This window comes from Cydia fagiglandana, chromosome 7, assembly GCF_963556715.1.
Source record: "Cydia fagiglandana chromosome 7, ilCydFagi1.1, whole genome shotgun sequence".
Classification (NCBI taxonomy): domain Eukaryota; kingdom Metazoa; phylum Arthropoda; class Insecta; order Lepidoptera; family Tortricidae; genus Cydia; species Cydia fagiglandana.
In genome coordinates, this window is record NC_085938.1 from 4,932,560 (window position 1) to 4,947,181 (window position 14,622).

Consider the following 14,622-nt stretch of genomic DNA (forward strand, 5'->3'; position numbering starts at 1 on the left):
AAGCTGAGGGCCAGGCCAGACCTTAGACTCTTCTGTTTCCTTTCTGCCGGATTGTTTAATGTAACGTCACGTTTTCTTGTTCCGGACAGTTAGTAGATGCCTGGCTTATATCATGGTTATAATTATGGAATAATATGTTATTCTCGGAAGTATGATTGGACGTAATAAATTATACTCAAAAATTGTTTATGGAATTACGTATATTGTGCAACATAGTACAAAAATAGCATAATTTATATCAGTCGTGACAATACTTGCGCGAGTCCCGCTCATTTTAGCAGTCTAGCTAACAAATCTGGAAAGTTAGGCCATACCCACAATTATATAATTTAACTTTAACACGCTAAATGAAGAAATGGACCAGCTACTTTCAAGCTTATAGCCAGAAAATGTAATAAACTAAATTTATTCTCGAAATTGACAATCACAAAGACATGATAACAGTAACTGATGCTGTATAAAACCTACATTAATAGTGTGGATTGAAACTAGCATTATACTTAATAGGCGGGGCCACACAGAACGACCCGCCTCGCCTCGCGAGGAAATTGCCGCATGAAGCACCTCGGTCTGCGTAGACGTGCCTCGGCCGTAATGCCTCGGGCGAGGCTTCGCGCGGCAATTTCCTGGCGAGGCGGCTCGTTCTGTGTGGCCTAATGGCGATTCGATTAGTCTAGCTGTCTTCCTCTTCGATCTTGGGCGCGAGATAGTAGCGGATGTGGCCGATGTCCTGGATGCGGTATTCCACCACCAACGGGACGTCAGCAGACATGGACAGTTGGACCTGTGCAAAATTGAGTACTGTAAATTGATTGAATAAGAATAGCTTCATGGTCGCTCAGAATAGGTCTCATAAGATTATAATTTACTTAAAAGGTTAGATGCGACCGCGAATGGCAGGACGCAGCTATAATTCGATTTTTTTAGCATTAGAAAGAACTTGCAAGAAGGTAAGCGATCTTGACATGTCTTTTAATTGAAAAAGGCTTTTTAAAAATCAGTAACTATTACTTATGAAAGCAGAAGAATATAAATGATAGTATTAGATTCATAATTGTTACATATTTGCCGTGACTTATTTTTTAAACGTGTTTTTCAATAAAAAGACACATCAAGATTGTTTACCTTATTTCTAATGCTAAAAAAAACTAAGTATAGAGGTGCACACTAATAAGGTAGACCAACAATTCGGTTTAGATCGCAGGGGCCCATTGGCCGTTTATTTTAACTTTTTATAAACTTGGGCGTACCTATTATACTTACTTTACTCTTTGTTTGTGCGCGTGAAAGACATCATGAAACTGAGCGCGCTTATGGTAAGTTAAGGAGGGAAGAGCTATTACATTGCCGGCCGTTGCATTTGGTAGTCTATTATGCCACAACCAGACCATGTCATTGCGTCCGTTTTGTAGTGAAATAGATACTCATATCAAATCATAGACCAGTGTGTCCTAGGCAATGTTTACCTGCGGGCTCAGCGACGTGGCCTTGGTGAAGTAGTTGAGGTACTGGCAGGCGAACGTGAGGGTCACGGGCTCGTCCATCTCGATAACGACAGCTTCCTCCTCCTTGTCGACGGATGCGGTCTGCGCCAGCTTGATGTTGGCGGAGCCGATGTCGCCCGTCGATGAAAACTTCACGCCTGAGGTTGGAAAAGTTTAAATAAAGATGGAGGTACAGTGGCGTTCAAAAGTGCATGGAAGGGCCCACTGGACGCGCAACCTGTTAATATTAGTTAAATATAGAAATTCTTACCCTCCTTGGTGCAAGATATGACCATGGACTCGCCGAACTGGGAGAGGTCCCGGCAGATCCGCGCGAACTCCCCACTGGGCAGGCGGATTGTGCAGCTGTATTCAGTCTCGGGAATACCTGTATTATATTACATTTTGCAGTTCATTAAACTGGGAAATGATGAATTTGGAAGACGGAAGTTTAGGTGAAATTACTCAAATTGGTAGTTAATATTATATTGACTTTTAAAAGCATACATTTTGATACCAGCCGTTCGTATAAAAATATAACAAGTATAATGAAAGCAAAAAAATTTACAAGCTTTATGCGAGTCGTGTAATGCCGGGGCTACACTAACGAGAAATGCCGTTGATTATCGCGATAATTCCAATGTGGCCGTCCATAAGGACCCTTACAGACGAGCGACAGTACGCCAGCGATCGCCGATACGCCGCGGCGATCGCTGATGTCGCAGCGCGCACTCGTCGATGTGTAGTCTACTACATACACACATTAATTAGGCCAGGCGCGATTTCGTCGCTTTGCTACAGGTAGCTAAAAGTACATCCGTTCGACCCCAATTTTGGAGTTTGCCATAAGCCGCGCGTGGCGCTGTCGCCACCTAGCGGCCATATCTGTGCTGATCGTGACAGGCGCGTTTTGTTAGAGAGTGAGTCTTCTGTACCTAGTACTATTATTTATTCTGTGATTAGGCGCGCAATTTGAAACAAACACGAGTCTGCATCAACAAATGAAAATCTAACTTTCATAAAGTGAAAAATCCTTACCTAAATGTTCAAGGTCCAAATTCATAAGTTTCATTTCATAATCAGAGACTTTTTCCTGGTTGGGGCTCTCGAAGACAAATGTGACTGTGTCCGCGTTGTCTTGCGCCTTCATGGTCACTGTGTCTTTGTCGCCTGCACACTTTAGGATCTTGGACATGCTGTGGAAAAAAAATTTATTTTGTTTGTTTTTGATGCTGCCATTCTTTTTCTTCCTTGAAACTGGTTCAAATGATGTAGATTAAAAAAAATCCAAATAAATGTGTTTTGTAGATCATTATTTGGATCTAAAAGTAAAATCTAAAATTTAAATTGAATGCTTATTAGCTTATTACTCTACTGACAATATACTCATAAATCTGTAATCATGGGATAACATCTATTTGAAATTTCAGTTAATAGTCAGTTATAATTCTAAGCGCCACTTGCACCATCCCACTAACCCAGGGTTAACCAGTTAAACCTAGAGTTACTATGGTATACCAGTACAATTTGTCACTGGGTTAAACTGAACAGTTTAACCGCTAACCCCAGTTTAGTGGGACGGTGCAAGTTGTGCTAAGAGCTCTAAAATGATGTATGCCATTTGAAGGGTTAAGAAAGAACAATTAGGCTTACTTGCACCATTCTATTAACCCGGGGTTAACCGGTTAAACCTGGAGTTACCATGGTTACCAGTACAATTTGACACTGGGTTGACAGTTAAACCGCTTAACCCCGGGTAAGTGGGATGGTGCAAGTGGGCCTTAGATGATTAAATTTTTTAATTTGATAAACTTACCTCCCCAGATTCATGCCCATGGAAATGTTTCTGTCGCATCTGTATTTGTCGAAGCCATCAGCTCGGAGAGTGAGGGACACCAGAGACACATGGGAGTTGTCCATGGCCTAATAGAATACAAAAAAGTAATTTATAGTTACATCTAAATCAACTGTTACTTTCCAAAAGCCAAACATGTTAGAAGCATCAAATAGATAGTCTCTCTCTTCCAAGCTATATATCCCACATGGTGATGGGGTCAGCTTTTCCAGGTAATTATAATAATTGTGTAATGAAAAGGTTCATGTGGAAGTTGACACCTATGGTTTGCAACCCCTGATCTAAATTATTTTTGTTTAGGTGCAGTATAGTAACTGTAAGACTTTAAGACCAAAATTCAAAGTGGTTATGGTCAATATTGGGATCTTGGAAAAGAATATCAAAGAGGTACTTAATCAATATAGTTTCATTCAGGGCTTCAAAGAATCAGCAAAAGTATATGTGAACGGAATTTACCTGTAACTGAATTCCATTGTCATCGCAGTCAAACGTGGCTTGTGTTAGCAGATCTTTGATGGCTTCCAGCACCTTCTTGAGGATTGAGCTTCGGAGTAAACGTGCCTCGAACATTGTTACCTGGCGATGAAGTAAAACAACTAATTTACACTGTACGTGTAAATGTTCTATTTCTTCAACTTAATCGCGTATATTTGAAACTAGCAGTTCAACTACAAGCGTTGGTTACAAAGAAAACATGGCACATAGCGAACAATGAAAGTAACGGATTTTGCAAAGTTAGTTCAGTTTCCAATGCACCAAAGCATGTACACATATGTTGAGGATAATATTTCACAAGAATACTCACGTTTTACAGAAAATTTGCGGGATTGCGACAAGAACAAATGCCTTGAAACTAAATAAATGACGCTGGGTGCTGACCTCACGAGCTTTGTGACAGCCGGTGGAGGGAAAAAATGGCGCGAAATGAAAGTGACAGTTATAAACGTCAATCATGTAGCTATTGGCGCGTGGTCCAGCTTCCGCGTTTTAAAAAGTGACTCGAATAGTACTAGTTTTTTATTTTCCATGAATCTAGTATTAACATAGAGGTACAATATAAAGAGACGGGGGAGAGGCCAAACGAGATGCACTTATGGAAATTTCAGTAGGAGTAGCAGAGAAACCGGTATTATTGCTTGTCCTTGTCACAGTCTCACTTTTTGTTTGTTCCCCACCAAAAAATTAGTATGGTTTATGGTGGGCAACAAATAACCCGACCGAATTACGTAGATTGTTTTTGGTATGTTATCAGGAATGTTAAAACTTGTTTTTAATATTGTCGCTTTGCGTATGTTTTGCCCCTCACGGAGGCACGCGTATAGCTCATCTATGTAATACTAGGTCTATGTTTTCATATGTTTAGATATTAATGTTGGCAAACCTGCCTCTTGAACAAGAGCGGCGAAATATAAAATTATTGAGTGCACTGAAATTATTTACTAGAAATGAGTTCCTTATTTATATCAAAATTATTAGAATGATGAACACAGGGTTAGCACGAGATACAGTCGCGGCGGGCTCGTGGTAAGCCTACTGTAATGCAAACAACATTTGGCATTTGCAATATTCCATTTGGCCAATGTCAGTGCATCTCACTCTCTCATTAAAGCAAAATGTGAGACGCAGTACACATTGGACAAATAAATTGGATAAGTGGAATCATCCCCCTTATGTGATACTAACTCCATACTATACTATTATGATACTGGGGCGCTCCATGGGATAAAGCAATGAAACACAAGATTTGAAAGTATAATAACATTTTGTTTCCCTTTAAAATTACACGAACAACTTAGCCTAATTTAACAGCCTATTTCAACATCATAGAAACATTAGCAAGACAACTGAACCACTTGTTCCTGAGCTGGATAAGGTGGCAAAGTTAAATTATATTTTGAAACAATTCCCGGTGGCAGGAATCTGCCGCCAAGATAGTGTTTGGCATCCTGCAGAAATTCTGGTTTGGCACAAAGCTTTGGTGCTGATAAAGAGATCAGAAGAGATGGTTTTAATGCTGGTTCATTGCCTGGTCCAGTTTCAACATCCCATCCACTTGGAATATCTACACTGTAAAACAAGATTTCATGTTAGTAAAAAATAATTAAAAAAAATTACTAGATTTTTTTGATCTTATTGTAGTTCATGATTTTTATGAAATGGGTATAATTTTCACCAATTGAGATCAGTGCAAATTATATTTATTCAACTGTACAAGAACAAAAAGTTGCTTAATAGGAATTAAAAAAGATAAATACCTGCAAACTGGTAGTCCTGCATTAATCAAAGCATCCAATGCAGGTTTCAACTGCTCTCTGACTGGCGGTTTAAAACTAAACCCAAACAGTGCATCTACAAGTACTTTGTAACTTTCTTTTAACTTGGTTACTGGTGGTAAGTCATCAACAATCTGCACGTTGAACTGCTTGCACTGTTCTAGTAGATTCTCATAGAGGGGCTTGGGTGTGCGTTTAGGGTAGTGGACTGCCACTGAGTATCCAAACAGAGCCATGTGGCGGGCTGCCACCAAGCCATCACCTCCATTGTTGCCTGGGCCACAGATTATTAGGGCAGATTGATGACTGAGAAAAGTAAACAGATTTTTTCAATTGTTCATGAATATAAAAAAATAAGTAAGACTTTCTTCTTCTCAAAGTGAAAAGAACTAGTATTTATTATAATCCTGCATTCCAAAGTAAATCTAATTATGATTCTTCAAGTGGTTGAAATAATTGTAACTAGTTAGGCAAATACAAAATAAAATAGTAGACATAAGGACATAAAAAACAAGGTTTACGTTTGAGGCGGATAGACTTTCGCCACCGCTGTCGCCACGCTCAATCCAGCCAGCTCCATCAACTGGTCGACGCTGAATTTGTACTCATTGAATAAGTCCTGATCCAGCGCCGCTGCGTTAGACTGCGTGAGGTAGCTCACCCGGCCGCTGCTGCATTGTTTCACACCCGTCATCCCGGTACCCCACACGCTGGCTGCCCGCAACTAAAATGATCAGTTTAATAACAAATGTATTTGTAATGATATCGAATTGTATTGGTTATTTATTATACCGCAATCATACCAACAAAGCGCTGCCGATGTACCGGAGGAATAACATTTACCCATTAACAACTCCTCAATGGGTAGAAGCAATCGTAGTTTGCCGTATGGTAAATCAAATTCTATAAAATATTTATCATTTCACTATGTAAAGTAAGAAATGAAATCATCAAATCACATTCAAATCACAAGGTCGATGACATTGTCAATGACACTGTTGACATGCTGTTGACATTTTCATATCAAACTATTTGAGGCAACAGTTTTTATAGATGGTAGGATCCTATAGACCAAAGAATATAATACTCACCTATAGACGTGCTATACGCGTGCGTCCGTGAGGGACAAAACATACCAGTCACCAGTCGAATTTATTTGTTGCCCACCATAATCCATACTAAATTTGGGGAATAGATGTGAGACTGTGACAACGGCAAATTTTAAAAGCAGAGGGTTCCGTTCTGCTATGGAACCCACAAACATGAAGAGGGTTAATTCCAATAAAAATAAGAAAGAGTTTCTGAACGGAAAACAATTGACAGATTTCTAATGTCTATTTTTCCCAATCAACCGTCACAAAAATGGCTGCGCTTAGAGTATTTAGCCGTAATTTACCATATTTTCGACAACAATTTTCAGCATTACTAGGAAACACATCGCCTTCAGTGAAATTTATTTGCGTTGTCGTAGTAATAGGATACGTGTTATCGTTCTCTGAAGATGTCGTAAACGTTCTAAGTGTAACACCAGGATATTTATTGCCTCCTTCGTTTCAATTGTGGTCTACTTTTACGTTCTGGTTTCTCGAGATACACTTATGGGAAGTAGTTATCGACATAGTAACTGTGGGATTGTGTGGGAAATTAATAGAACCGCTATGGGGTCAAATGGAAATGATGAAGTTCTTCTTTCTGACGAACTTTGGCGTGGCATTTCTGACGACGTTTTACTACTTGGTGATATTTGCGTGCACGGGGCAGACATCGTATCTGTTTGACATACATGTGCACGGCCTGGCGGGATACCTGGCCGCGGTGTGTGTGGCAGTAAAGCAGATATTACCTGACCATCTCCTTGTAAAAACACCCTTAGGTATTGTTTTGTTTCTTGTATGTAGTTTGTTTCCTATATGTGTATCATTCATTATAGATGCAATTAAGGTGATTACTTTCATGACAAATCAAGTGTAATGAAAACCGTAAGAATGTAATGTAACATAAAATAAATTTAGAGAAATCTCCACTTATTAATCTCCATTTTTATGTATTCCAGGCAAACTTACAAACAGATCTCTACCACTCCTCCTGCTTATAGCGGCTATAATCCTATGGGCCATTGGAGCCCTGGAGGGCACCTACCCATGCATGTGGGGCAGTGGTACCATTCTGTCATGGATGTACCTGAGGTTCTGGCAGAGACATAGCAGCGGGACCAGAGGGGATATGGCCGATAACTTCAGCTTTGACAAGTGAGTTTCACATGTATTCAGTAATTTAATGCTGTGTAATGTAACAGTGATGTCACTGATAAGGTGGTAATTTTAAACTGAGTTATTGAAGTATGTGTGTCAAATTGCGTACACAATTACACTTATGATTTTAAATTTTATGGAAGGTTTGATATCTGTAGGTACCTTTTATCTGAAATTAAAATAAAGAAAATGCTTTAATTTTTTATATTTAAATCGTCCTTTAGACAATGGCAGCGCAAGGCCCTCCTAGCTTCACTGGGGCACACTGCATGGGGTGCTTTTTATATCTTATTAAATGGATTAAGGTGCTTTCGAAAACATCATGCACCAAAAGTTACTACCTTAACATCATGAAGAAACAGCATATAAATTATTCATTATAACATGAAATTCCTACAAGTGCTTGATGAGGAAAACCTTGCTTATAATTCTTTTGTATGTCACTACAAATATCTTAAATCAACCATTGGCAATGTAATGGTTTTAATTTTACTAAGACAAAGTGGCAGAGTATTGAATGATGCAATATTTGACAACTATAAACTCTGACCTCCAACTAGAATACCATGTTAAAACAGACTTTTTTATAAATAAAACTAGACAAGTGCGAGACGGACTCGCCCACCGAGGGTTCTGTACTTTATAGTATTTGCTGAACGGAAATATATCATCTGTAAAAATTTCAACTGTCTAGCTATAACAGTTCATGAGATATAAGCCTGGTGACCTGGTGGTCGAACCTGCAAAAATCTTAACATCTATCTGCTATAACAAACAGTGCAAACAGTTATTTGCTCATAGCAGTGTGTGAGTAACTGTTTATTTAACAGTTAGTGTAAACTGTATCATAACAAAGCACTGGTGAATATTGAATATCATACATAGTTTATTTGTTTACAAACCTCTTTCTTTGTTATCTCCTTTTTGATGTGATGAGTTAGACATGGGAACATTGGGGAACGTTTTCAGAATTTGCAAATTAGATTGGATCAAGTTAGGTTAGTCATTATGCTCAGTACTTATATCACACAATTAAGGGTTTTTACAAGCTTTTATTTAGTTTCACCTGACCGTTGTCTGTCTGTCTGTCGGTCTGTAATCAAATCTTGCAAGTTAAATTTGATCCACTTCCCGGTTTCTGATTGAGCCGAAGTTTTGCATGCATGAATCAATCGGATGACAATGCAATATTATGGTACCATCGAGCAGATCTGATAATGGAGACAGGAGGTGGCCATAGGAACTCAGTGATGAAACAACGCAACCTAATTGTGTTAGGGGTTTTTAGAATTGTCTCGATGAGTATTAGTTGCCTGTCTGCGATGAGTATTAAGAAAAGTACAGTCAGCCATAAAAGCTTGTACCAAAAAAATTTTTTTCCAAAAACTTAGTTTATGCTTAATATTTGCCCTTTCTAGATTTCAAAAGTTTGGAGGAGCATGTTATCATTCATTTTGAACCATATTAGTACTAAAAGAAGGTCGATTTTTGTTTAATTGCTTTTTAATAATTAGTGCCTTTTGCTTGTCACCTGACGAAATAATATACTTCCTATTTGAACATCCCTTTTTTGTTTGCATTTACTCTCGGAAATCACCACTTGGTGAAGGGCAATTGCTAATAAGGACCACAAAATAATGGGACTTTAAGCCCAGAGGTCTCCAAAGTTTTAGACCTGAGGGCTTTTACTCTCCCGCTTTCTTTTAACGCAGGCCAATGCCTGTATAATGAATGAATGAATTTTATTCATGTGTGAGTTTTTACTTTTAATAGCCAGGTCCACCCACCCACACTGAGCGAGCATACGCGCATAATCAGTTAAAAACATACTTATCTACACCCCTAAGGGCCAATTGCACTATCCCACTAACCCGGGGTTAAGCGGTTAACCATTAACCCAGTGTCAAATTGTACTGGTAGTAACTTCACGTTGAACCGGTTAACCCCAGGTTAGTGACTGGTGCAACTGGCCCTAAGATCATTAACCACTTAAACTCATTTTTAAAAACTTGTTCCAGCTTCTTCCCAACAGTCCTACAACCTATAGTGAGGGGCATCCTGGGCCCGCCGCACCGCTGCTTGGTGCGCATAGGGCTCTGCTCGCCCAGCCAGCGCCGGGTGCACCTGGCCATGAGTCCTCGCGGCGTCACCATCTCCATGCCGGGCGTGGAGCCCCAGGACATGGAGAGGAGACGGTAAGACATGAGTTAGACAAAATGTATGTTGAATTGGTAGTAAATGTACCTTACACGTGACCTTGGCAACAATAGTAATACTAGACTAAATGCTCCAAACAAGTTTGAGACGTGTAAGACAATTTTATACGCATGATAAAACCATCTTATCTGCCAACTAATCAATAGCACTTACAAATAAGTGGCGCCCTTGACTGTTTACTTTATTGACTTGACTTTATTTTAGTTTGTGGTCAAGGTCACATCTTTTTATTGTTTCGTAATATTGTTATAAAGTTGATTTTTTATGACCTTTATCTGATAATACTCTTACGAGCGTGTACACTTGCGTTAGGACCTGTTTACATATTGATTAGTGTTCCTATCTTGGACTATCGATGTTCGAAATGACATTAATATTTTGTAGTTTTCAATTGTTTGGTCGAGTTAGGTTGGTATCCCACCTGTGCAATTTCTTAGTCCAATGTGCATTGCGTCTTACTCTTTCATTAAGCAAAATGTGAAACGCAATACAAAATATGAAAAAATAAAAAACCGGGCAAGTGCGAGTCGGACTCGCGCACGAAGGGTTCCGTACCATAATGCAAAAAAAACCCAAAAAAAGCAAAAAGAAAACGGTCACCCATCCAAGTACTGACCCCTCCCGACGTTGCTTAACTTTGGTAAAAAATCACGTTTGTTGTATGGGAGCCCCATTTAAATCTTTATTTTATTCTGTTTTTAGTATTTGTTGTTATAGCGGCAACAGAAATACATCATCTGTGAAAATTTCAACTGTCTAGCTATCACGGTTCGTGAGATACAGCCTGGTGATAGACGGACGGACGGACGTACGGACGGACGGACGGACGGAGGTCCCGTTTTACCCTTTGGGTACGGAACCCTAAAAATGTTTTTTCGACAGTTAACTGATGCCTTTAAGTTTCCTTAAATGTACGCTGAAGTTAACGGAATTCAATAAAAACACCGTGTATATTTTAGATTACCTACTTCTTAAATTTTTCTCTTCCAGACAAATCGCGCTCAAAGCTCTAAGCGAGCGCCTCTCCAAAACGTCCGAACAGACGCGACAGAAGAACCTCTCGACCAAAGTGAACATGGAGGCCGTCCGCAAAGCGCAGACCTCCAACGTCATCCCCCCTTTCCCCGCCGAGCCCGCGCCGACCCCGGAGGCCACGCTTGTGGACCTGGAGACGCCCACGACGAAGCAGTCATGATCTATGAACAATCTGCAGTAGGAATGGTCACTGGGATGGTTGAAATTGGGTGATATGGTGTGTTTGGGTCTGACGAATTTGCCGCTAGCGCGCTATTTGCTCATCGCCGTCGATATATACGTCGAAACAACGATCCATTATAAGATGTGTGGAATTTAAGATAGATTCGTGCTTGGAATTTGCCAGCCGGCTTAGCACAGGAGCGCCGCGAAACTATCTGGCCCGCGAGATAGACTACCAGTCTTTTTCTAACTGTATTAGTGAGCTCGAACAGTGGCATTGACCGCCGGCATCACGGGCTGGACAGCAATATAATTACGCGCGTGCGATAAAGATAGAAACAGGCGCGTTAATGTACGAAATTATTCGTACTTAACGTCCTTACTTTACCAAAAACAAATGAGTCGGTACGCGGGCAGTTCGGCTTACCTTTCGCTGTCAGACGCAATCGCGCGTTCGCGCCATCTTCGCCAGATCCGGACGTACTAATAGAAAAGAGTGTAACTAGCGGTAGCACTAGTTCAGCGGTCGGCAACCTTTTAGCAGCCAAAGGCCACATAGCAGTTAAAGAAGTGGACGCGGGCCGCACTTTGTTGTTATTTATGACTTTATCGGACGTCGTTTGTCAATATTACATACAAAATAGCTAGGGAGGCTCGCGGGCCGTAAGTGATATGTTCGGCACGCGGGACGCTGGTTGCCGACCGCTGCACTAGTTGATCTAAATTATCAAGAAATCTATTTGTATTTTAGGTAGGAGTACACAAAACGTAAGACCTGTATGGTTACTTATGTTTTTGTGTATTCTACAATAAATACAATAATATGATAATTTAAATCATCCATTGCTACTGTAAAGGAAGACGAGTGCTAAAGTGGAAAAGAACATGCTTGCATGAGCTTTAGCACTCTATTATATTATAAATCTACATCAGCATGATTGCGTCGTTTATACTATAAAGCCAGCCACACAAAAAAAATCTGTCACTTTCCGACTGACTGACAAATTCTGCCAGTCGCGATGGCCCGAAACGCCAAGTGCCTTTTAAGCAGATTTGCGAGAATATAATCGGGCCATTGATAGATTCCTCTTTGTTTTTGTTAAACATTTCTGTATAACCTAATAGCAAGCCGAACCAGCCTGGCAAACATCGGATTTCTAGAAGTCTAGACATAACGCTTCAAGGATCAGAAGTCAAACCGCGGTCTAATAATTATGCATTCGTATGCATACGACACAGTTATGGAGATCTTGGTCTACCAGAGGGCCTAGCCATGGTGCCAATCATTTCGGCCATAGCGAACGAAACATTGACGTATATCTAGGACTGGCCTTAAGGGCAATAAGAATGGGGCCAGTACAGCGGTGTGCCATCACTACAAAGCGATAGGTTGATGAGTTCGCATCGCGCGCGATTGGTCGTCGCAACTAGTTGCGTTAGACTGCACGATTGGCTCGAATTCGTGAGGCAGACCTCTGAACTAGCACCATTGTTAGTGCCTGTCTTTAGATATACATCAATGGAACGAAACGGTAATCTCTCTATCATTCTTCCATATTTATTGGCATCTTGGCTAGGCACCCAGGTATTGCAGTAAATTGCGTTGTATGGTCATGTCATGAACAAATGTTGCCTATAAATCAGCTAATTTATTGGCCCTTGTAAGCGTTCCTTATGTTTTAACCTTTTGAACGCCACATACTGCGATTGACGTCGATCGTTTTTTGATAAAAATTACTGAAAAACACCCCACTTTTAGGTTGGCATTATTTATTCACAAAACTAAATTTTACCCCCGTGGCGTCAGTGGCACGGCAAATGGATGCCCCGTTTGGCGTTCAAAAGGTTAAACAAAAAGTTGAGAGGTTTATAGAATATGCTTATAAAATGAAATGAGACGAATTTTTCAGGATATCTTTTAAAACTAGTATTTTCTGTTACTGTATGCGATTTTAGTTAGGTGTAAATCTTTAAAATAAATCATCTGTCAATTCTTAACTAGAGGTAATCGCGGCGAACGATAAACAAACGTTATTTTCTAAATGCGTGGCGCATTAAGTGTTATAAAAATATATGGGGTCCATTTTTCGTCGTTTGTGAGCTATTAAAATGTAAAGTCGCCATCGGATATATCGGTGCGGGCAAGGTGTTCACAAATATCTGAACCGAAAAAAAAGCTTCTATTGTTAAGACGTTAAAGTGCATGTTCAGATATATTAGAGCAGCTTGGCCGCTCCGATATATCTGATATCGACTATACAAACAAAAAAACCTTCTTAATCTTAACTTGTTCCTTGATGGAACTTATAGAATAGAGAGCGTTTATTCGTGACAAAAAAAAGAAAAAACGAGTAACACAACATAATGGTCACGAAATGGTCTCGACTCAGCAGGTGCTAGCCTGGCTAGGCTAGTGCTGGTCTTCCGTCGGGGCCATGATCTTTATGTCTATGTATGGTATTTCGGATTGAACAGTGATATTTTAGTAACAGCTAAACCTAAGCTGTTTGCACACAGTAATTTCAGAAGCTTATCAGATTTGCCACAAATAGCGATTTCACTGTGGTTAAGGCCGGTTTCCTAATTTGGCTTGGAATACAAGCCTATCAAGAATTATAAATAAATTGAAGTGAAGCATTTCTAAAAAAGATTAAAATTATGAAACATAATCAACAATATTCTATTTAACCTTTTGAACGCCACAGACTGCAATTGACGTCATCGCAAAATCGTGACAACGACGCCAAAGACGGCATTTGACGTCGATCGTTTTTTGATGAAAATCCACTGAAAAACACCCCACTTTTAGGTTGGCATTATTTATTTACAAAACCTAAATTTTACCCCCGTGGCGTCAGTGGCACGGCAAATGGATGCGCCGTTTGGCGTTGAAAAGGTTAAAAAAGTAAGTAACTAAATATATTAAATTTGACTTTTTTTGTACAAAAGTATCGCCCGATCTCGCAAAGCTAAATGAGCAAGCGACTAAAAGTTAAAGAATCCCTAATTATAATATTCTAGCAGTGGATGCTCAGTAATAAGCATTTAACAATGAATTTATTTTTCCAATTGGAATTTCTGCAAATGCGCAGTAAATTCTTACAATTCTAGTATTTATGTTATTTCTCTTGAGCCCATACTTGTTTCAGTATGGGGACAGCGAGTACGGTATAAAAAGAAAGATATTTTTTGCAGATTTTAATGCATTTGTTAAAATTGGTATCAAGATATTTGGAGGTGTGAATGAGACTTGTAAATATAATTAATATTGACTAGTGTTACATTAATAAATAATATCCAATCAATGTGGTGTATAATTTTATTTATATTATATTCCAGTCTCT

General features: G+C 39.6%; 3 protein-coding genes across 5 annotated transcripts in view; 1 reads left to right on the plus strand and 2 right to left on the minus strand.

The window, feature by feature from the left end:
- Positions 1-14,622, minus strand: part of LOC134665770 (NAD(P)H-hydrate epimerase) — a 460,493-nt gene that overhangs the window by 60,971 nt on the left and 384,900 nt on the right. Inside the window, exons 1-4 of one of the 3 annotated variants that reach the window (XM_063522749.1) lie at positions 6,416-6,528; positions 6,134-6,336; positions 5,595-5,918; positions 5,160-5,406 (exon numbers count right to left, since the gene is read on the minus strand). In XM_063522749.1, the coding sequence (XP_063378819.1) occupies positions 5,172-5,406; positions 5,595-5,918; positions 6,134-6,336; positions 6,416-6,451 (798 nt within the window). In that variant the 5' untranslated portion in view covers positions 6,452-6,528 and the 3' untranslated portion in view covers positions 5,160-5,171. Of the gene's footprint in view, positions 1-5,082; positions 5,407-5,594; positions 5,919-6,133; positions 6,337-6,415; positions 6,529-14,622 lie in introns of those variants that run through there. The other 2 variants (XM_063522750.1, XM_063522748.1) reach the window with 2 other exon arrangements.
- LOC134665755 (proliferating cell nuclear antigen) lies at positions 185-4,288 on the minus strand. The gene is made up of 7 exons (XM_063522727.1): positions 4,145-4,288; positions 3,796-3,915; positions 3,301-3,407; positions 2,523-2,680; positions 1,756-1,872; positions 1,467-1,642; positions 185-784 (listed from the first exon to the last, which is right to left on the minus strand). Exons 2-7 carry the CDS (start codon positions 3,907-3,909, stop codon positions 674-676), a joined length of 783 nt encoding a protein of 260 aa, XP_063378797.1. The 5' UTR covers positions 3,910-3,915; positions 4,145-4,288; the 3' UTR covers positions 185-673.
- On the plus strand, positions 6,939-14,583 carry LOC134665756 (transmembrane protein 115). Its single transcript, XM_063522728.1, has 4 exons — positions 6,939-7,485; positions 7,666-7,861; positions 9,883-10,059; positions 11,072-14,583. The coding sequence occupies exons 1-4, from the start codon at positions 6,975-6,977 to the stop codon at positions 11,274-11,276; spliced, it is 1,089 nt and encodes a 362-aa protein (XP_063378798.1). The 5' UTR covers positions 6,939-6,974; the 3' UTR covers positions 11,277-14,583.

Excerpts from the sequence above, each read along its gene's own strand:
- LOC134665755 (XM_063522727.1), bottom strand. The coding sequence starts at position 3,909 with ATGTTCGAGGCACGTTTACTCCGAAGCTCAATCCTCAAGAAGGTGCTG. Across the intron at positions 1,643-1,755 it reads CATATCTTGCACCAAGGAGG|GCGTGAAGTTTTCATCGACG; the intron begins GTAAGAATTTCT and ends TTCCAACCTCAG. Across the intron at positions 785-1,466 it reads CCACGTCGCTGAGCCCGCAG|GTCCAACTGTCCATGTCTGC; the intron begins GTAAACATTGCC and ends AATTTTGCACAG.
- LOC134665756 (XM_063522728.1), top strand. The coding sequence starts at position 6,975 with ATGGCTGCGCTTAGAGTATTTAGCCGTAATTTACCATATTTTCGACAA. Across the intron at positions 7,862-9,882 it reads GATAACTTCAGCTTTGACAA|CTTCTTCCCAACAGTCCTAC; the intron begins GTGAGTTTCACA and ends AACTTGTTCCAG. Across the intron at positions 10,060-11,071 it reads CAGGACATGGAGAGGAGACG|ACAAATCGCGCTCAAAGCTC; the intron begins GTAAGACATGAG and ends TTTCTCTTCCAG.